This window comes from Vicugna pacos, chromosome 8, assembly GCF_048564905.1.
Source record: "Vicugna pacos chromosome 8, VicPac4, whole genome shotgun sequence".
In the NCBI taxonomy this organism is placed as follows: domain Eukaryota; kingdom Metazoa; phylum Chordata; class Mammalia; order Artiodactyla; family Camelidae; genus Vicugna; species Vicugna pacos.
The window spans coordinates 33,426,556-33,449,422 of record NC_132994.1 but is presented as its reverse complement, the minus strand read 5'-3'; the positions used below and the strand labels follow the sequence as shown (position 1 = coordinate 33,449,422).

General features: G+C 35.9%; 2 protein-coding genes across 2 annotated transcripts in view; one reads left to right on the top strand and one right to left on the bottom strand.

Annotated features, from left to right (window-relative positions):
• Positions 1–1,867, bottom strand: part of NR2E1 (nuclear receptor subfamily 2 group E member 1) — a 103,729-nt gene extending 101,862 nt beyond the window's left edge. The window contains exons 1-2 of the mRNA XM_072965932.1: positions 1,788–1,867; positions 1,597–1,705 (exon numbers count right to left, since the gene is read on the bottom strand). Of these exons, the coding sequence (XP_072822033.1) occupies positions 1,597–1,705; positions 1,788–1,867 (189 nt within the window). The remainder of the gene's footprint in view (positions 1–1,596; positions 1,706–1,787) is intronic.
• Positions 1,868–1,977: 110 nt separating this feature from the next.
• OSTM1 (osteoclastogenesis associated transmembrane protein 1) overlaps positions 1,978–22,867 on the top strand; it is a 32,087-nt gene continuing 11,197 nt past the window's right edge. Inside the window, exons 1-3 of the mRNA XM_006205629.4 lie at positions 1,978–2,480; positions 7,123–7,237; positions 18,462–18,559. Coding sequence (XP_006205691.1) covers positions 2,061–2,480; positions 7,123–7,237; positions 18,462–18,559 — 633 coding nt within the window. The 5' untranslated portion in view covers positions 1,978–2,060. The remainder of the gene's footprint in view (positions 2,481–7,122; positions 7,238–18,461; positions 18,560–22,867) is intronic.

The window sequence follows — 22,867 nt, the reverse complement described above, 5'->3', positions numbered from 1 at the left end:
CATATTTGTAACTCCATTCTCTGATAGTGAGAAATCAGACTCCCATTATTCTTAATTTATTTATTTATTTGATCAATCTTTCTGAATTTAAGCAAACTCCCAGTTACTGCTGTCCTCTCCCTTTCATGGAAACCCTTCTTACCCACTCAGCATAAAACACTCTGCATCGGGATTCTCTACCACCACCACCATGTCCTCCTCTTCTTACCTGTACTCTGACACTCCTCTCTGGGCCTCTGACACCCCCACCCCCAAGCATAGATGTCTACCTTACTCTACTTGATCTAATGGCTTTAGGATGGAATTGTTCCAAGAAGGAAAGGGAAAAGAAGTTTGAGTGGTTTGTCCAGGATTTTCCAGGTTTTTGCACAGGATGCAGGTTTGTGCTGCACCCCAGGAATCCCTTCAGTCCCAAGCAAACCTGGACATTAGCCACCCTAGGAAAATAAGTTGTCTTAATTTCTTCAAATGCCATCATATAACTTTTAGGTCTTTCTAGGTAACCATTGTTAAGAGTTCTTTAGGCACCATTATGAGTAGATTGTTAAACCTCCATGGGAAGTATTGTAGCACAATCAACAACATCGCAAATGCACATTCTCTCATACCTAGTAAGTCCAACTTCTAGGAATTTATCTTAAACATATACCAACCTTGTAGAGATAAAATTATTACCTACAATATTGTTTGTAACAGTAAAAGTAAAATTAAAGGAGCATATTAAAGAGATTATGGGACCTTTTCCTCATCCCATTAAGAACACAAAACAATAACCAGATTGGCTAAAAGGAACTCAAAGAGATTGGCTAAAAAGTAACTCTAAGAATCCCTAGAAACATAAATTAGCACAATAAGATGAAAAGGAATTAGTACAGTAGCTCTGCAATTTACAAGGCAAAAATGAAAGCAGGATGACACAAAACAGCCAGGAAATAATTTTTTACCAAACTTGCTAGTCAGGTACTTGTCAGAAAACCGTTATCCAGGTCATTAGCTTAGTTTCTTTTTATAGCTCAGTAGTGGTATCAGAACGCTTTTCACAGAGTATCCCCAACGACTGCCTTGAGCATGTCAGAAACTGGATGGGACTTTGAAGTTAACCAGTTTGGCCAGGATTTTGCAGATTTTTGCATTGCATGCAGGTTTGTGATGCACCTCAGGGACCCCTTCAGTCCCAAGCAAACCTGGACATTAGCCACCCTAGGACCAGGCTACGGAGCGAGAGAATTTAGACTGGCGCTGTCCAACACAGCACTGCTACCCGATAGAGTTACGTACATTCAAATTAAATAAAATTAAAGATTCAGTTCCTCGATCTCAGTAGCCATATTACAAGTGTTCAACAGTCAAAGTGGTTAGCGGCTACCGTATTAGCTCAGATATAGAATCTTTCTATCACCTCAGGAAGTCTATGGACAGCGCTGACACAGTTTAGCGTTTAAAAAAAAAGCTTGTAAGCCACTAGGCTCCACTACTATAAATAATCAACAGACGTTATTATTCTTTCCAAATAGTCTGAGGGAGGAATTACACTAAGAAACACCAAGCAAAAATTATGCAAAGGCACCTGCTAGCAGGCTTTCTCAGGAAACTCACCCGTAATTCCCACGGTGGAGGCCGTCCGTCCTTCTGTGGTACAGAACTCCTCAGACTTCTAGAATTCAGCGAACTTCCAAGAGGTGGTCGACCGAGGACAAGACCACCGAGATTTCATTGTACAAAGCGGCGGTCGCCTGTATTCATATGGCGAGTGAGCCTCGGCCCAGTGTTCCCCAGCCGGACGCTACCCGGGTCTAGCGCTCCCCTCAGTCAGGCGCTCGGCACCGGCTGGGAGCGCGAAGCCGCCGGTGTGTGCGCGCTCCCGCATGCGCGCCTGCGCGCGGCGTGCGGCGCGAGAGAGCCCGGTAGCCAATGGGGCGGGGCGCCGCGCGCCGGGGGCGGGGTCGTGACGCGCGCGCCTCGTGATCAGGCTCGCGGCCTGCGCCTGAGGAAGCCGGAAGCGGCGGCTGTCCACAGCACAGACTGGGGTCAGAGAGGAGGCGGTCTGCGCCTTGGGGTTTATGAACCCCGCGATGGACCCGGACCTGACGGTCGCGCGACAGAGGTCATCGTTGCTGCTGCTGCGGCTGCTGCTGCTGGTGGCGCTGCTGTGGTCGGGGCTGGCTCTGGGCACCTTCTCCTTGGGCAGCAGTCCCCACCGAGTCCTCCACGACCTCCTGTCGGAGCAGCAGTTGCTGGAGGTGGAGGACTTGTCTCTGGCTTTACTGCAGGGCGAAAGGATGGGGCCACTGTCGTTACCCCCATACTTGCCGGATCTGGATCCCGAGTGCCGGGAGCTGCTGCTGGACTTCGCCAACAGCAGCGCAGAGCTGACCGGGTGTCTAGTGCGGGGCGCCCGGCCGGTGCGCCTCTGTCAGACCTGCTACCCGCTCTTCCAACAGGTCGCCAACAAGATGGACAACATCAGCCGAGCCGTGGGGGTGGGTAGAAGAGCACACTCGGGACCTCTGGCGTGGATGGTTGGGAAGGGAGGAGGATGTAACGATGGTTAACTCTGGGGGCCTCAGTTTCCAGATCTGTGAAAAGGGGGTTGAATTTGGACTGTAGAGTTAGGGGCATCAGAAAAATGGGTGTTACAGGGCTTGGGGTGCGGATTTTTACCTTCTTGGCTGCTGTTGGGCATCTTCTTTGTACATATTTGCAGATTGATATGACTAGCTTTCTTGGGGCTTCTGCACCGCTAACCCTACCTTTTCTTCTCTTCTTTTCCCCCTTTCCCCCAACTCTGCCACAGCTTCTTCCCATCTTCACTTGGAGTTCCCAAGAAAGACCTTTCCTGAAATCCCCAAGTGGAGTGGGGAAACAAGAGTATTGGCTAGGAGCTTGAGTTTGTAGCCAGACATTTTCAAGTCCACCACTTTCTAGCAGTTTGATCTTGGATTAATTATCTTGGAGTCATAGTTTCCTCCTCTGTGAAATGGAGAAAAATAGCTGCCTGATGTGGCTATTAAAAGAATTAAAATAGATAATGCATGAGAGTTCGTTTTAGTGATTAAAACAGTCTGGAGCCATTCTGCCAGGAGACCAGTTCTCTGCTTATTAGTGGTGTACTCTGGTCAGGTTACTTTTTATTCTCTGTGCCCGTTTTCTCATTTGTAAGATGGGAATAAAAGGAACTCATAGAAAACTGGCACATAATGATAGTTTTCAGTAAATAGGAGCTAACATTTTATGAAATGGTAAATCTGCCCTCCACTGTTGATAGATACTCTTAACAGCTCTTCTGGTCATGTGGTAGGTGCTGTGAGGGACTTAAAGAAGGAAGGAATGGAAGGAAGGCTGGAAAGCAGGAAGGCAGGAAGGAAGGAAGAGAGAAAGGGAGAAAGAAAGAAAAGCAAAGCAAGGCACAGAGACATGTGCCTGCTCCTAAGAGCTGTATAGGATCTGGAGTAGGAAAGGATTAGAGTGTCAGGGCTGGTGGGAGTCATGAGGTGTGGGCTGGATATGCCTTGTAAGGGAAAAACATGTGGAATGACATTGGGACTGTGGAGTGGAAAAGTTCCTCTTGCATTGGGGAAAAAGTCTCATGAAAATGTGGTTGGAATTATTTCATAAATCATGTTGATTTGGCAAAGTATAAACATATAGTTGCATCCTGCTTTAAGTCAGCCTCATACTATTTAACATAAATTATATTTTTTACATATGCAGGGAGTTTATTTGCATTAAATAAACTCTGTGGTCAGTCTTTCTGTAAAAGCTAGTTTTCAAGGTAGTTTAAGTAAATTTAGACTTACATGCAGTATTTTTCAGGCATACTTATATTGGGTATAGCAAGGGATGGAGATATATGTATATTCCCTTAAAGTAAAGCACCCAAAGCTTGTCCCTGTCAACAACAGCAGGGAATGATATGGCATCATATTCTGTTTTAAGCAATTAGATAAGTTGCCCTGTGGCCAGAATGACCATGAATCATTACACAAAGCTTGGATCTTTTGAGGGAGCGAATGTTTTCCTCATTTGTGTAGATACTGTGGAATTAAGAAGAGGTTAAAAAATGACTCCAAACTCTAGTGGTCCAGAATCATGGGCATCTGTGGGTCAATTATGGGCCAATACATATATGAATTTCCACATGAATTCTCTACTGCTCATGGGAGGCTTCCCAGTTGGGGTGGCAGAAACTTGCTTCTCCTTTGTGTCTCTCAGATTCTACCAGTGACCTAGACATCTGGTTTGCCTAACTGTTATGTGAAAGGAACAGGGTAAAGAGATAAAAAGAGGCAGAAGATCCCTTTACCTGATCTGTATTTCCTCTCCAACTCATCGTAGACCTTGGTTTTTCCCTCCTCCTTTCCTCAGTAGAGCTGGGTATGGTAACTCAAAAGCATGATTTCTACAGTTCTGAGGTACTTCATGAATTTAGTAGGCTTTTTCAGATTGGTTTGGGAATGGAACCATTATGTGTAATAATGAATCTGTGGAAAAATGTGTCTGAGTTTCTTTGGTGTGAACTTGAAGAAATCAGTGTGTTCTCTCTCTCTCTCTCTCTCTCTCTCTGTGTGTGTGTGTGTGTGTGTGTGTGTGTATCAGGGAGTTGGTTCTGGAGAGTATAATGTATTTTCTTTGATTCACATAGACTCAGTCTTTCATTTAAATCTATTTAGTTTAGTTAGCTAGCACATGCTATTCTTAAATATTGGGCTGGTAAAAGAATATAGAAGGAAAAGGAGGAAAAGTACAGGCCTCAAACTATCAGTGTAATTGGGGAAATAAAATAAATCTATATTGAGAAAAAGAAAAAATCATCAAAGTGAATGTTACAAATTGTACAATAGGATTTTAGAACAAAAGTGAAGGAGAAGCTGAATTAGAGGAGGGAATAGAGCAAGGTGGGAAAACCTACAAGCAGAATTGTGAACAAGAAATCGTTTCTCACCTCTTTACGGTGAATCCATATCCATAGATTGATTGAGAAAGGAGAGAAGTATAACACGGAGAAAAAGAATCAAACGTAGAAATTAACAAGCTATTTCTGTGATACAGCAAGCTAATTTATTTAAATATAATAGAATTATCTGATGAGAATTCTGTTTTCTTGTCACTTTCTCTTGGAATTACTGGGACAAGGACCCCATATAGTTTTATTATCTCAAGGTAAAGAATATAGTAATTAGTGAAACTTGAATAGTGGAATTAATGGATTCTCTCTTACTTACTAAGAGTCATACTTTCTTCTTTTAGTCTAAACTGATAAGGATATGGTTTCCTTGAGTTGTTCAGCATCACCAGAGCAGTTGTCAGCATGCTTTGGCAAACTCCCCCCACCCAATTCTGAATTGCTAATCTCTGTCTTATTCTACTTGGTTTGTTTAAAATTTAAATAGGTAGATAGATAGACATATAGATATGTATATAAATTTATGGAGGTGCTAGTGATTGGGGGTGTGTATCTGGAAAATTCAACATAATTTTAGTGTAGGTTAATAAATAAGTTGTTAGGAATATAGGGAGAAAATTGAAACATAGCATAACATAATCTGTCTTTCATTAGAGATCAGAAAATATAAATCTTGTTTATTCATTGAAAAATTATTGAATACCTATTATGTGCAGGGTAGTGGTAGTTACTAGCAATATAGCTGTACATGAGCAGAGCATGTAGTCTGGTAGGGAAAAAAGTTATTAAACACATCATCATATAAGTAAGTATTTAATTCAGGTATGCTAAATGTTGCAAAGAAAAAAAACCATAGGTGCTACCAAAGCATATAAAAGGGGTGCTGATCTTGACTAGGGCGAGGGATAGATAGAAGTGTCCAGCGATTAAAGCTGACATCTAAAATTTGAGAGAATGTGGGGATAGATAAAAGTGGTCAGTGATTAAAGCTGACACCTAACATTTGAGAGAATGTGTACATGTGAAGAAGTAGCAGGTATGAAGACTCTGAGGCAGGAGTCTGGCATGTTTGAGGACTAGAAAGAACTCAAAGCACTGTGAGCCAAGAGGAGACTAGTGATCTGAGCCTGAAGTGCCAGGTCGTCTGGGCCCTGTAGGGTGTGTTAAGGGTTTTAGACTTTGATTTTAAACCAGTGTGATGTTACTGAAAGGTTTAATTCTGTGGAATAACATCATCAGATTTGTACTTTATAGCTACATAGGAGAAAATGGAGGGGACAGGGACCAGGGAGGGTGGTGGAAAAGTATATGTGAGGAGATGAATTAAGAGAATCTTGCAGTGTTGTGAGAAATGGTAGTGGCTAGGCTATATGGGAGCCATTGTGATGGGGAGAAATAGATAGATTTCAGAGATATTTAGGAGGTAAAATTGACAAGATTTGGTAGTTAATTGAATATGTAGAATGGAGGAAAGGTATAGCAGAACTTATTTCCTTGCTTGGGGCAAAAGGGAAAGGAAATATATAAGAATCCAGTAATTTAGGGACTTGGATTTATTATTTGCATAGTGTGAGTTTCATTATTAAAGTGATCTATGGAAAGCATATTCTATATGGGTACAAACTATTTGGGTACAAACTGGATGTGTCACGTTTTCTTGTGGATTGTAAGATTTTGAGCCAAAAATTGTCCAGAAGATGAAACAATGTTTTGTGATCATTTACCCACCAGATTTTTATTAAATGTGTAAATAATATATATTAATTGCAGGAAAATTTAGACAGTGTAAAAGAGGCAAAAAAGAAAATAAAAATAACTGTATTTCCATTTTCCAGAGATAACTACTGCTACATTTCAGGGAATAGTTTTCCAGAATTTTTCCTGTGCTTAAAAAGGAAGAAATATGACATGTGGGCCTAAGTAGTTGAGATTGTACCACAGAAGCAAGAACTTACTTGTTTAAGAAGCAAAGATTTTCTTCCCTTGCAAGTGAACCTGGTGCCAATAAATGTTAGCTGTTATTTTTTTATTACAGTTATTATTATTAATGACATCATTGTCTGACTATGTCAAATAAAATGTTAAAATGCTTATAACAAATATTTTAAGTAGTTTTATAAGGTTTTGTTTTTTTTTTTTTGCCTCAAGTTGTTTGGGAAGTCTAAAAAAATACTCAGATTGTCTTTTTCTTTCCTCTTTTTTTTTTTTTTTTGTTACAGAATTCTTCAGAGAGTCTTAGTTGTGCCAGAAGTCTCTTAATGGCAGATAGAGTGCAAATCATTGTGATTCTGTCTGAGTTTTTCAATTCCACATGGCAGAAGGCAAATTGTGCAAGTAAGTAATTCCTTCATTTTCATGTTACTGTTATGGTTCAACAGTATAGGTGTCAGTTTTTATTTTATGAATTTTCACATCTTTGCACATTTTGAATACTTTTTATTATTAAGTTTAAATGAACTGTGATTAGCATCATGGTTTATTAGTGAGAACTATTTGGGCAAATACTGAAACCCAGAAATACGTAGCAGTTAACAGTGAGCTTTGCAGTCAGACAAATCTGGGTTTTATTCTAAGCTCTGCCACGCATTAGCCCTAACCTACTCCTGTCAGACCTTTGGCATATAATTTTGCCTCTTGGAGCTTCAGTTTCCTCATCTGTAAATTGGTGGTAATAATGGAATCTACCTTATATGATTGTCTTGAGGATTAAATGAAATAAATTCTGTAAAGCACTTAGCTCAGTACCTGGCATACAGTTAATGTTTAAGGAATGTTAACTTCTTAATATAATAATAAATATGTTTATAATAACTAATCAGATGGTGGTAGGAGGAGGTGATAACATCTGTTCTACCAGTTTTATAGGTTTGTAAATATTTATATAATAAAATGAGGTCGATTTTCAGGCATTCTTTGGAAAAATTAAAATCACCATTTCAATTCATAAGTATTTTGAATACTAACCATGTACTCGGAAGTTTTTGTTTTCCAAACCTTATAATTTAGCAAGTTATAGTTATAATATAACCCAAGGCAGGCAAATAAATGCTATAATAAATTTATAGAGTCTTTGGGAAAGTAGAAAATAAACCAAATTCAAGAGAATTTGAAATGACTTCCTGGAGGAGGTACCCTTTGATCCTACACCTTTATGGTTGGGCATGATTTCAGTAAGTAAAGATGAGAGGAAGGACACTGCAGATAGAGAGACATCATGGACAGAGGCACAGAGGTACCTCATAAAAGAGTAGTAGACATTACAGAATCCTGGCAGCCCAATGGAAGATAAAATTAGGAAGGGAAAGTAGGACCTTGACCTATGTAGTAGTTTATCACTTATGCCAACATTCTTCATACTGCTTAGAATACCAGCATATTATTAAGAAAAGGTTATATACTATAGTATTTTGGGAATTTACAATGCACTTGGAATATTAAAGGCAGTGAGAAGAAAAACTTTTTAACCATCATTTAACCTAGCACTTTCTGAGCTTTTTTTTTTTTGAACTGCAGAAACCCCCTTTTTTTCATGGAACCCCATTGAAAGAGGAAGAGGGAGGCCAGCGAGGAAATTATTACAATAGTTTAGGCAAGAAGCAAAGAAAACCTGAAGTAGGGTATGGGCAATGGAAATAGAAAGGACAGAGAGAATAAAAATTTGTGTACCTGTAAGTCATTAAGGAGCTTAACTTTTCTAAGGACTTGTCTTTTTGTTTAGTTCATATGAAGAGAAGATGTAAATGGGAAAAAGACTCCCTGCTAAGTTTCTTTTCCTTTGTAATATATCATGGATATTGAATATTGGGTCTTTTAAATATGTCTCTATTGATTCAAATTTTCTTGTAATTTGAACAGAGGCTTGGCTGACAGCTAACTTTTTTAAAAGCAAAATCTTTACTTTTTTGAATAAAACTTTTTAGTATAAATATGATTGAGCAGAATTTGCTTAACTTAAACAGGAGAGCTGTTTTTAAGTATTCTTAAGTCCTTTAGAAAAATCCATTGATATAGAAAAAAATGTTAATTACAAATAACTTAAAATTAATTAATTAGAGTAAATATGTTATATATGGGGGTTCACTTCTTTTGACTGATGTGACTTAATTTATATACTTGAGAGGTAAGGCATCTTTTCTTTAAAAGGTATTTTGTAATGAATTTCTTGATGCAAAGTATCTTTCTTCTCCAGTTAGTTTTTTAAAAAAAAGGAAAAAAATAAAAAGGAAAGGAAATATTTTGCTGCATATTTACTCAGTGTGGTAGGTATAAAACTCTTTAGAATAAATTCTTGAGGTACCTTTGTTTTTCTGTGAGGCATCCAATCTTGAAAATATTTCTTGATTGCACTTCTGAACAACAAATGAAATGCTTACTTCCTAGTTAAAATTAATTAGGCCAAAACATATGGCCAAGCAAGGTACAGAAAAGTATGACATCTTTTGGGGAATTAGACAGCTGAGTGGGCAGGAAAGAAAGGCTCAGTTTTCATTCTACTTACATTTGTACCCTTTGGATTGTATATCATATACCTTTAGTACCTATTTAAAAATACATAAAATTTTTAAAAATTTAACAGAATGTTCATATCTGTGGTATTTATATGTTAGATATAATCAGGGAGATTGACTATTTTCTTTTCCCAGATTATATGTTAAAAAAAATTATCTTCCATTCACTGTTTCATTCACATTTAAAATTCATCATAATGTATATTCTCTATTTTACATGGAAATAAAATAGTTTTATAAATCTGTACTCCTCAGCAGTTTTCCCTTGTGCATTCTAAAATAATCATCTTGCCTAGAATTGAATAATCTTTACCAAGTTACCTGGAAATACTTCTTTTTTTAAAAAAAATGTTTTATTGAAGTGTAGTTGATTTACAATATTGGTTTCAGGTGTACAGCAAAGTGATTCAGTTATACATATACATGCATATATATATATATTTTTTTCAGATTCTTTTCCATTATATGTTATTGCAAGAAATTGAGTATAGTTCCCTGTGCTATACAGTAGGTTCTTGGAAATAAGTTCTAATTATGTTCTCTGCAAATCTATTTAATACAGATAGTATGAACATTTTCTGAAAAGTTTAAAGAATTGTTCAAAAACTTAACAATTTCTACCCAAATTTAATAAAGCATTCTTACTTGAGCAACATTGTCTTCTCTTACAAAGTAGTGAGAAATGAAATTTGAAGGAAGGGAAAATGAGCTAAAGAAGATGAGTAACAAGTCAGCAGTTAAATTAAATAGTATTTCTCAATTCCATGGCCTGTGCCTCATTGAATTTCACAGTAAGCCCTGTGAGGTAAAATGAGGACTCACAGAAGGTAAATGAACTGTAGATCAAGAATCTAGAACTAAATTCAAAAGGCTTTAAGACTGTTCATTTGAAAATACAGTGTTCATGAATTAAGGCCTAATTTTATTTCTAAAATGCTATTTGAAGGGGGGAGTGTATATAGGTCAGTGGTAGAGTGCATGCTTAGCATGCACGAGGTCCTGAGTTCAGTCCCCAGTACCTCTATTTTAAAAAACAAATAAAAAAACCAAAATCTAATTACCTCCTCCCAAAAAGAAACAAACAAACAAACAAAAAATTTTAAAAATTAAATGCTGTTTGACAAATCCATTGCACAGTCTCCATTTTAAGAAATACAAATAAACTTTAATTAGCCCTAATACAAAATTTAATATGTATGCTATATACATGTTTGACGTTATGGAAAACCTAGTCTTTTACTAAAAATATAAATATAAAATATTCCTTTTTTCTAGAGACCTATCAATACTACATAAAATTAAAACTAGATAATGTGAAAAAGAGGTTTTTAATACAGATGCACATTTTCTAATGTTAATCTCAGCCATGATCAGGAATCAGGCATCAGGTTCTGAGACAGTCTCTAGCAACCAGATCTTTTAAACCATTTATTTCATGGGATCCTCACTCTTTTATTTTCTTAATAAATGATGCTGAAGTTGTCTCTTTACCTTGTACTTGAAAGAAAATCCATTTCCTACCCATCCAGTCATAGTTTTTAAAAAATCCTTGGCCTTTGGAAATAGGTAAAAGAGTGAATACAAAGGATTAATTAATAAACTGGAAAATGACAACCATATCACACTGTTATTTTAAATGAATTTGTGCCTGATCACAAATTTGCCTAGAATGTTGTCATTTTGTATTGTAGGAGACCAGAATATGCTATCCCAAAATAGTCCTCTTTGGCGTAAGGATTATTTTGAGCTGATTATTTTGAGAAACAGGAGACACAGGAGAAGCTCTGAAATAACCAGAGTAGAAATAACCATTTTGTAAGGGAAATTTATATTTATAAAGGAAATCTCCATTTGTAAGTCTCCTTTGTGCCAGAAAGAAAAGAATGGGTCTAAATCACAAGAGAATCCTGTAAATGGAGAAGGCAGGGACATAAATCTGCATCACCTTATACTTATTTACTATGCTTTTCCTAGTCACTTCCCCATAACTGGCCTCCCCGACACCCTTCTTTCTTTGTTTTTAGTTGAAGATGGAACTTAAGCCTGAATTCTAAGCCACCTCTTTGAGTTACTCAATTTCCGTTTGTATCTCGGATGTATTCCATGTATACAAGTTAATAAACTTCTGTTTGTTTTTCTCATATTGATCTGTCTTTTGTTCAGTGGCCGCAGCTAAAAACTTAGAAGGGTAGAGGGAAAATTATTTTTCCTCCCCTACAGTATATGCATGAAAATCACAATATAAATATTTTTTAAAATCTGGATTATTTGCCTTTACATAAACATAAAAAAAGACTTTTTTTTTAAACATAAAAAAAGACTGGTCAGTTTTCTCAGAACTTGTGAAAACTTGTTAAATACAAACCATAACGCTTTTGTCTCAGTTAACTTTTTGTGTTGATCTAGGTATTAAATTTGCAAATACAGAGCTAAGTGATTACAGCAATAGAGATCTTTAATGGTAAATAAAATGGAACCTATTCATTCTGGCACCTAAAAGATAAAATGAGAAGGAAAATAATCACAAAGGAAGAACAAAAACTACTGATGTGTTTTAAAAATTTGTTTTTTAACTGATACTTAAACCAATATGTGATCCATTTTTAGGAGGATATCTTTCAATATAAAATAACTTTTCCTTTTTCATCCTCTGGTCTAGAAAATGCAAAACTATAATTATATAGTTTTTAAATCTTTTAAAGTGAATTTAAGGGGCTATTAGAATTTTTAATATTATTAAAAATATAAACGCTAAAACATTGCTTAAAAGAATATTATTAAAATTAATACATTGCCAGAAATCACCTTTCCTTTCTACTTGATCCAGCTGTGAACTAGCACCCAGGCTTTGCAGTTATTAGTTGATGAGAGGAAGGCTAGAAACTCAATAAAAGAGAGTGCCATCCATTACTACTACTATCTATTTTATCTTTAGAATTTCTGTGTCTTTGAATCATATTAGTCTTGGTAGGAAGTGGGTTTTTGGAAACTGATAGAAACTGAAAAGGAATATTAAGAGCAAAACTCTTCCAATTCACATTACAGATAACATAGAAACTAATTCTTGTGGAGAATGACTGCTAAGAAGTAAAGAAAATGTATCAAGGATTTTTTCTGTACACAATTTAAAAGCTGGTATCAGAAGTGTATTGTTGAGGGAGTGAGGGTGTAGCTCAGTGGAGCACATGCTGAGCATGCTGGAAGTACTTGGTTTGATTCCCAGTACCTCCATTTGAAAAAGAAAAAAGAAAGAAATGAAAATGAAAGAAGTGTATTATTCACATAGGGATAGCCCATTTATTGAGATGCTGCTTGGTTATCTTATGTACATGACAGCTGAATAATTTGTAGAGTGACCAGATTTGATGTGACTCTGAATTGTTTTATAGTAAAGCATTTGGTTCTTTGTTTTTGAGATATCTCAATATTGACATATAACTGTGTAAATTTAAAGTGTGCAATGCATTGATTTGATACACTTATAAATTGCAAAATGATTACCACCATAGTATTAGGTAACACCACCATCATATCATATAATTACCATTTTGTGTATATGTGTGATGAGAACATTTAAAATTTATTCTCTTAGCAACTTTCAAGTATATAATACACTAACTAACTAACTAACTAACTAACTAACTAACTAACTAAAATGACCATACTGTACATTAGATCCTCAGAACTTAACTCATCTTGCAACTGGATGTTTGTACCCTTTGACCAACATCTTCCCATTTCTGCCCCCTACCTCCCACCCCACCCCAGCCTTTGGCAGTCACCATTCTACTGTTTCTATGAGTTCAGCTCATAGCTCACTATACATGCAGGGATTTACTTCTAGACTCTTCGTTTTGTTCTGTTGGTCTCCTTTCCTCTGATAGAAGATCCTCTGTAGTTGATGAAACTCCTGGAGAAGGGATTTATGACAATTGTGTTTATTTTGTCTTCAGGCAGTTAAGGGGAATTCACAGAAAACCTCTCTGCATTTTTTGTTTCCCAAGTGCCTTCAAATTCAAAATAATTCTTATGGCAAAGAAGTGTATTTTAAAAAGGCATATTCTGCCACTCTTTACTTTTTATGCCCTGATTCTTTAAAAACCAATAATAAAACTTAATAGTTAACTAGAAGATCAGTTAATCAGAATCTTTTTGATATTTTATCTAAGTGGTAACATACTAAGTGTTAGACTCACTTATTTGTATCTTATAATTTAAAATGTTCTAGTTTTCATATTTGCTAAATTAATTTTGTTGAGATGTTGAGTTCCCATCATTTATATGTGTCTTCTGAAGCTTGCTCTATTTTTCAGAAATTGGTGATTATCTCTGTTGTTTCCTATAAAACTAGTTTTGATGCTGGAGAGGGTGTGGAGAAAAAGGAACCCTCCTACACTGTTGGTGGGAATGTAAATTGGGACAGTCACTATGGAAGACAGTATGGAGGTTCCTTAAAAAAGTAAAAATAGACTTACCATATGATCCAGCAATCACAATCCTGGGCAGATATCCAGAGAAAGCTATAATTCAAAAAGACACATGCACCCCAATATTCATGACAGCACTATTTACAATAGCCAAGACAAGGAAACAACCTAAATGCCCATCAACAGATGACTGGATAAAGAAGTTGTAGAATATATATATGGTGGATTATTACTTAGCCATAAAAAGAATGAAATAATACCATTTACAGCAACATGGATGGACCTGGAGATTATCATATTAAGTGAACTAAGATAGACAAAGAAAGGCAAATATTATATCACTTATATGTAGAATCTAAAAAAAAATGATACAAATCTTATTTACAAACCAAAAATAGACTCATAGAGGTGGAAAGCAAACTATGGTTACCAAAGGGGAAAGGGTGGGAGAGGGATAAATCAGGAGTTTGGAATTAACAGATACACATTACTATATATAAAATAGACAAACAACAAGGACCTACTGTATAGCACAAGGAGCTACAATCAATTTCTTATAATAACATATAATAGATAAGAATCTGAAAAAAAGTATGTATATGTATAACTGAATTGTGTTATTATACACCTGGAATGAACACTGTAAATCAACTACACTTCAATAAAAAACAAAATTAAAAAAAAACCTATTTTTTAAAAACAGCAGAGATCCTTATATAAACTCCTAGTAGATGCCAAATACTTATTCTAAAGATTCATAATTCCTGTTATGATAATCTAGTAGTTTTCTACATAAGGTCTTAACTTGAATCCTTAACACCTTTAAGAATGCCTCTTGAGCGGATGCTTGAACCCTTACTGAGAAAAGCTATGCTAATCTGTCCTTGATGAGGCTACATTGATTATATGAGATGAGGAAAATTCATAATGACCACTTCACTTAGTGCTTATAGGAAGCTGTATTATTACTAATATTTCTTAACTTACTAATTTCTAAAATATATAGCTTCTCACTGCCTATAACCTTATGCTCCCAATTCCTGCAAAAGCATAAAAGAGGAATTTTACTAGAGTTCCTTTGTTTTAAATCAGAAAGTCAGGGCTCTTTAATAATGCAGACATTTAAAATCCCATTAAAGAAGTGAACTCCTTTGTGCTTTATAATATCACTGTCTAATGATCACTGAAAAAAATGTTGATGGTGTTGCATTAATGCAGTACTTAATAAGATGACCAGTCTATATTAGCTTTTAGTTTAATATTCTAATTATTTCAAGTGAAAAAGAATGGCTGTTAGTAAAATAGAAGAGATTAAGTTCTTTGTTGTTCAAAGAAACTTCCTTTATAAATTACTTTTTTCTTTTTCTTTTTCATTATTTTGTATATTACTTTTTTATAAAGAACTTATTTCATACTTTGCATAGAAGAAATTATCATTGCTCTCTCATATTCATGCTTTATACTATTTCTGTAGACAGTACAGGGAGACACGCATACCCATATTGTGTATGTCAGTAGCCATGACGTGGGTCATTATAACACAGACATACAGTTGCTGTGGATGAAATTGTATTCCCTCTGATTCCTTGCAAAATGTCAACTACAAAAACTGAAAATCTATGTAATCTCATTAGCCCAATATGCTAATATCATGCATATTTGTAACTGTGTTTGTTTTTATTTATATATACTCTACCTCATGTATAAAAGGATTTGAAGCTACTTTGTGATGATGTTAACCCAGGATTAAGAGAGGCTTATTTTTTTTCTTAAGAATTTAATATGTGAACTTTTCGAAAGCCAAGATAGTTAGTAACATTTTTAAATAGTAAAGAACAAATTATGTAATTAAGAGAATACTAAACTGAGAGCCTGGAAAGTATATTTCTTATTTCAGTGCCTTACTAACTGGGTGTGTGATCCTCATTATGTCACTGTATTTCTCTGGTTGTTTCCTAATTTGTGAAGTGATCCCTCAGATTTTTAAATGATAAGGTGAAACAGTCAGAACAGGACTTACATTCTTGAGAAGACAAAGCCGCAGAGAATGTAGAGTATATGAGTTAGAGAGAGAGAAAGACTCTTAGAATAAGCTCATCAGCAGGGCCCCAGATATACCAGGTGCTGGCAAGTTCTACGCTAGGGGGCCCATGTAAGAGGGTGAATGGGGCTGAATTCCAGCTCAGCTTCTGAAGGTCAGAATGCCTTTTTGTAATTAATCTACCCAGATGGGAAGTCTTTTTCTAATTTGCACAAAGGAGTCTTAATGTGCTGGTTGCTTCCCTGTTCGCCAGTTTTAATCTTCATCTCAGTTGCCAGCACCAATCAGTTGGTAGTGACTACCTGAATCCTTGCGTGGTATAAGAAATCAATGGGTAGTGGAGGGAGGAGTAGTAGCATATATTTGTTGACTCCCAGTATTGAACTTTAATTGTTTAGAGTATAGATGTGAATATTTTATTTAATTTGCAGTGTTTGAAAGTGCAGACTCAGGAATCGGTTTGAGTAGAAATTTCAGGTTTTCACTTACCAGTTTTGTGATCTTGGGCAACTTCCTTAGTTCCTCTAAGCTGAGTCTCTTCCTTATTTAGAAGATGGAAATAATGACAGTTTTTGCCTCATAGGATTGTTGTGAGAATTGAGCAAATGAATTTAAAGTACAAGCATAGTGTTTGGAACATAGCAAGTACCCAGTTAATGTTAGTTTTCACTGTAGTGATTGTTGTTTATCATAGCACATGCATATCTCATAATGTGTCATATCCTGGTGTCTATGCTAGGGGAGGGAAAAAATCTTTTTCCTCTACTAATTTTACTTTCCCTGGATGGGACTCTCTAATCAGACTGGCCAAAGACAGTAACAAGAGAAAACAAACAAGTTTATTAACATGTGTATTGCACATGTTTACATGGGCACACCCAATGATGAGTATCCTGAAAAGACGGTTAGAATTTGGGTTTATATGCCATCTTAGGCTAATTAGAGGAAAAGGAGTTTTGGTCTTCTGGATGGAGGAGGCAAGTTATGGGTAAGTGACCAGGAAAAGTTTGCTAAACATGATTGTTATATAGATTTAAGTTAGAACCTTCTCCATTGCCAGGGGTTAGTTGTCAAGAGTCCTCTTTTTTCTTTACCTGAGAGGGAGACATCTTTACAAATGGAAGTTTTCTTTACAAAATAAAAACTTGTGCCCTGTTTTTAGAGCTTTTCCTGAATCTGCTGTTCTTAAAGGCCTTTAATTCAAAATAACCCCTATGCCAAAGAGGCATATTTTGAGTTGGCATGTTCTGGTATCCTTCACTACCTCTTTAGCCAATCTCTTCTCCATTGATTTTTTTCTTTTTGGATTGCTGCCTTTCTCCTGGTTAATTGCCTTAGCCTTCTATCCTGTCTCTCCACTCCCAGTTGAGAGAGATCATATTAGATGGTCCTGAGTGGATATAATATATAGCTATCAATTGAAATTAAGAGGGACAAGAGTATGGTTGAGTACTGGCAAATAGAAAGTATTTGGAACATCCCTTGTGGAGTAATTGGTAGGGCATGTACAAGGATTGTTTTGTGTCCTAAAGTTGATTTTAATTGAGTCCCTTCATTATAACTTAAGAATTTTCTGTAATAGTGTCTACAAGGAACTTCTCTACTTGGGAGCAAAGAAAGTTAAGGCTGTCCAGGATTGAAAATATCTGTGAGTATGTGGAATGTAAAGAGGGCAAGGATTCTAGGAGCATGAGATTGAAATGGCTGACCACAAGTTCCAGGCTATGAAGCCAGGTGCTTGAACCTAGATCCCAGAGAGTAAGCTGACAGCACAGGGAGAGGTAAAAGCAAAGTAAGGAGGATAGAGAATAGGTTCATCCAAGAAGGGAGAACAGATAAATAAATTGTGCTGTATTCATATATAGAAAGCAATGAAAAGGAATGAACTTGAACTAATACTATGCAAGAGTAACAAGTTGCAAAAGAGTATCATTTATGTAAGATTTTTAGAAAGATGTAAAACAGTTCTTATTTATATCCAGATTTTACTTAAAGCCCCTTTATCAATATTTTAGGCAAAATTCTTACCAGCTTGTTTCCCTGGTCTCCCAACTCACAATAGATTAGAAAGAGCAGATTTTAAGAGATTACCCTCTTAGATGCAATAAATGACCCAGTGGTGAAGATGGAAGAGACACAGAACTACTAAATTTGACACAGAAAAGGATCAAAAAGCATATGAATTTAACGAAAATTAATGCAGCTTAAACAGTCTTATGCCTAGACAGCACTAAGTGTACCCCTAATAAGGCACCATTGGATAATTGATGTTTGTGATTAAGACTTTGTACCATCAAAATCAATTTAAATTTTATTTGGTATATTGTTTTCACAAAGAAAGGAGAGTATGTAATCATTTTAAGACTTTCATGAAAATGGTTATGATGGAAAACAAAATCTTTTGGAAACTAAAAGGGATAAGCTTCATGTATTTGGGAAATTCTTTTAATGTGGAACCCTTCATGCTTATTTTAATAAAGAATTACAGTAGTATGAAACAGAATATGATAGCTTGAGAGATAAATGACAATGTATAATTTGTCTCTTGAACTATATTAATATACTTTTTGGTTTCTTGACAGATTGTTTAACGAACAAAAGTGAAGAATTATCAAATAACACATTGTATTTCCTCAGTCTATTTAATCACACCTTGACCTGCTTTGAGAATAACCTTCAGGTATTTTATATGATATTTGAAATTAAAATGCTGCCTTGTACAAATGAATAATAATAATTCCAATTTTTATAGCATTAATTATTGCTAAAATTAAATATCTGCATGCACAATGTAAAGGAGTTAGTGGACCTGGAGTTCTGCTGAGTTCTTCTGTTACTAACCCTTATGCAGATCATTAAAACTTCAGTTTTCTTATTTGTAAGGTGGGGCTGGTAACATTCACCTGCCTACCTTCTAGTATTTTGTAGTCAGGATCCAATGAGTTAATGAGTATGAACATATTAACCTTTTAATTAAAACACAGTATTGTTCTATATGACAGTAATTTATCTTGACTTTGTTTATGTGGTATATTTTGCAGTGCAGTATGAGTCTCTCTGCCTCTAGGAAGCTTATTTTTTGCTCAATATTTCTTAAATATATTTTACCTACTTTAAAAGCCAGTTTAGTACGGTAACGTTGAGTATGGAATTATACTGTAAAAGATAGTCTTTAAGAAACCTACCTTATTGGTTTTTTGTTTTCTCCACCTCTGACCCTTGAATGTTAGTATTGGAACTTTCCTGGTGGTGGTGAGGGGTGAAATTGGAATTCTGGTAAAATCCTACTTTTAAAACTTGTGTAACAAGTAAATAATCCTCACAAATAGATATAAACATGTTTAGGATATAGGTATATATGATTTCTTCTTTAGTAAGTGTGATAACACAGGATTATGAGTTTCCCTGAGAAAAATAAAAACTATTAGATAAGCATTTCCCAAATATGTTCTGCAAGATTTTAATAAATACCCAATTAAAAAAAGTTTAATGTTCTTAATAAGAGTGGGAAATGCTTTACTGCACGACTTCAGAACCTTAGTGGACTAATGTACATTGTAAAACTCCAAATGGTAATTTTTGTGTACAGCATCTACCAAACCTATTTGACTAAGAATGCTTTGGTTTAAGAGACTAGTTAGTGTTCTGATGAATGTACCATAGGGAAATTAGCATGTTTCCTGGAATGTTAGTTGCAAATATTTTTTCGTAGTTTCTGTTTGTCTTTTTATTGTGCTTCTCTTTTTGTTATGAAGTTTTAATTTTTATGTTGTTAGATTTATCAAAATTTATTTAATAGCCTGTGGATTTTTTGTCACACTAGGCCTTTCGCCTCTTTGAGATTATTTTAAAATGTTCTCCTGTGATTCTTTTAGTACTTTTGTGGTTTCTTTTTCTGTATTTAAACATTCTTTACCTATCTGAAATTTGTTGTCGTGTAAATTGTGAGGCATAACTCCAACCTATTTTCCCTAATGGCTTCTTGACTGTCACAACATGATTTACTAAATAAACCATAAAATGAATTTTAGAAACAAGTTCAAACAAGTCAGTCATTTTGAGATTTTATTAGAATTGCTTTATATTTTAGATTCATCATTTGGGAAGAATTGACATGTTATGATATTGAGCTTTCCTATCTGGGAGTATGATATATTCACTTTTTAAAAATATTTAAAAAAGAATATAAAATTTACCATGTTACAATTTTTAAATGTACCCTTCAGTGCATTAAGTATACTCACACTGTTGTACAACTCTACCACCATCCATCTCTAGAATTTTTTCATCGTCTTAAGTTGAAACTCTGTACACATTAAGCAGTAACTTTCCATTTCTCCCTCCTCTAGTCCCTGGAAACTGCCATTATTCTTAATTTTTTTCTTTCTTTCTTTCTTCTTTATTTTTTAATGTTCTCTAGCACAGTTTTACTTATTTATTTAAATTTCATATAGGTCTTATACAATTCTTAAGTTTATTTCAAGGTATTATATAGTTTTTGGTGCCCTTGTGAATGATATCTTTTCTTCTCCCACTACAGATTTTAACTGGCTACTTTCTTTTAAAATGTTTTATTTTGCAACAATTTTAGATTTATGAAAAGTTGCAAAGATAATACAGAGAATTCTTGTATGTTCCTGACTTACTTTCCCCTAATGTTCACCTTATGTTACCATGGTGCATTTCTCAAAAATAAGAAATCAACATTGGTACATAACTATTAACTAAATGCCAGACTTTATTCTGACTTCACCAGCTTTTCTACTAATGTCCTTTCTGTATTTCAGGATCTAGTCCAAGATAATAATGCATTGCATTTAGTAACTGGTTACTCCTCAAAATTTGTCATAAATATAGCTACATTTCCTTCCTTATTCCAAATGCTGTATTTGTGAGTCCTTTTTTCCCTTGAGTTTTCTTTAGGCTTGTTAAAGGTACATTAGTTTTGTTTTTCCGGTTTTTTTGGGTTTTTTTTTATCTTTTTGAAAACCTTCATTTGGCTTTGTTGTGCTGATCAGAGAAGGAAAGAGAAGAATCAGGATGATCTTAGGCTCTTGGCCTTAGTAGCTTGAGAGGATGATGGGGCCACGAGGAAGACTGGATATAGTGGGGATTAAGAATTCTGTTTTGAACACGTTAAGTATGAAATTAAACATCCAAGTTGAGATGTCAGATGGTCAGTGTTACAGATGAGCTCAGAGAAGTGTGAGCTGGAGCTATAGATTTGAGAGTCATCAGATACGGTGGTATGAAGTCTAGAAACTTGGATGTAAGTGAGTGTAGATAGAGATGATAAAGAGGTCCCAAGGACTGAGTCCTGGGGAACTCCACTGTTTTGTAAATGTGTGTGTGGGTGTGGGTGTGTTTGAGAGGGGAAGGGAGCCAGCTAAAGAGATAGGTGGTAGCAGTGAATTTGGTGGTCTTGGCTGTGGTAGTGGCTTCCAGCTCAGTGATGGAGCAGAGATGTAGATTTAAGTCCCAGACCAAATTCACCTTGGCTAGTAAGTGTTTGCAGGTGGTTTCTCTGGGAACCTGGACTGTCTTGGTGGCTGTGGAGACTGCTTTTTGTGGGTGGCCCAGCAGGCAGGGTGGGGCTGTTATCCCAGCCCCTTTCATCTTTAGAGGATAGTGGGTGGCTGCAGGGGATAGAAGTTCACCAGAGACTGTGGTTCTGACTAGTTTCTCTAGGAGTGGTGCGATAGCTGTAATACAACCTTCCTGTGATGAAATGTGCATGTCACACCTTTATAATTTACAGTGCTTTTCAAGGGCCTGGGTGCCTGGGTTTTCCCTTCTGTTCTTAAATCTCTTCAGAAATGAAATCAGGACATAGGCATATGCTGATGTCATCATCTTCCCAGAATCATACTTCCTCATTTGTTTTAAACGCCACAGGGCTTTTTATTGTTTGGCTATGCCACCATTTAGTCAGCCAGTCTCTATATTGTTGGAGATTTTTGTTTGGTTCAGTATTATTACAAACATGGACAGTCTTTTTAGGGTATTTATGTGAGTTTATCTGTCTGGTAGATTCCTAGAAGTGAAATTTTTTTTAACATTTTTTATTGATTTATATTCATTTTACAATGTTGTGTCAAATTCCAGTGTTCAGCACAATTTTTCAGTTATTCATGGACATATACACACTCATTGTCACATTTTTTTTCTCTGTGATTTATCATAACATTTTGTGTATATTTCCCTGTGCTATACAGTGTAATCTTGTTTATCTATTCTACAATTTTGAAATCCCAGTCTATCCCTTCCCACCCTCTACCCCCCTGGTAACCACAAGTCTGTATTCTCTGTCCATGAGTCTTTAGATTCCACATATGAGCGATCTCATATGGTATTTTTCTTTCTCTTTCTGGCTTACTTCACTTAGAATGACATTCTCTAGGAGCATCCATGTTGCTGCAAATGGCGTTATGTTGTCGGTTTTTATGACTGAGTAGTATTCCATTGTATAAATATATCACATCTTCTTTATCCAGTCACCTGTTGATGGACATTTAGGCTGTTTCCATGTTTTGGCTATTGTAAATAGTGCTGCTATGAACATTGGAGTGCAGGTGTCATCCTGAAGTAGATTTCCTTCTGGATACAAGCCCAGGAGTGGGATTCCTGGGTCATATGGCAAGTCTATTCCTAGTCTTTTGAGGAATCTCCACACTGTTTTCCATAGTGGCTGCACCAAACTGCATTCCCACCAGCAGTGTAGGAGGGTTCCCCTTTCTCCACAGCCTCTCCAGCATTTGTCATTTGTGGATTTTTGAATGACGGCCATTCTGACTGGTGTGAGGTGATACCTCATTGTAGTTTTGATTTGCATTTCTCTGATAATTAGTGATATTGAACATTTTTTCATGTGCTTTTTGATCATTTGTATGTCTTCCTTGGAGAATTGCTTGTTTAGGTCTTCTGCCCATTTTTGGATTGGGTTGTTTATTTTTTTCTTATTGAGTCGTATGAGCTGCTTATATATTTT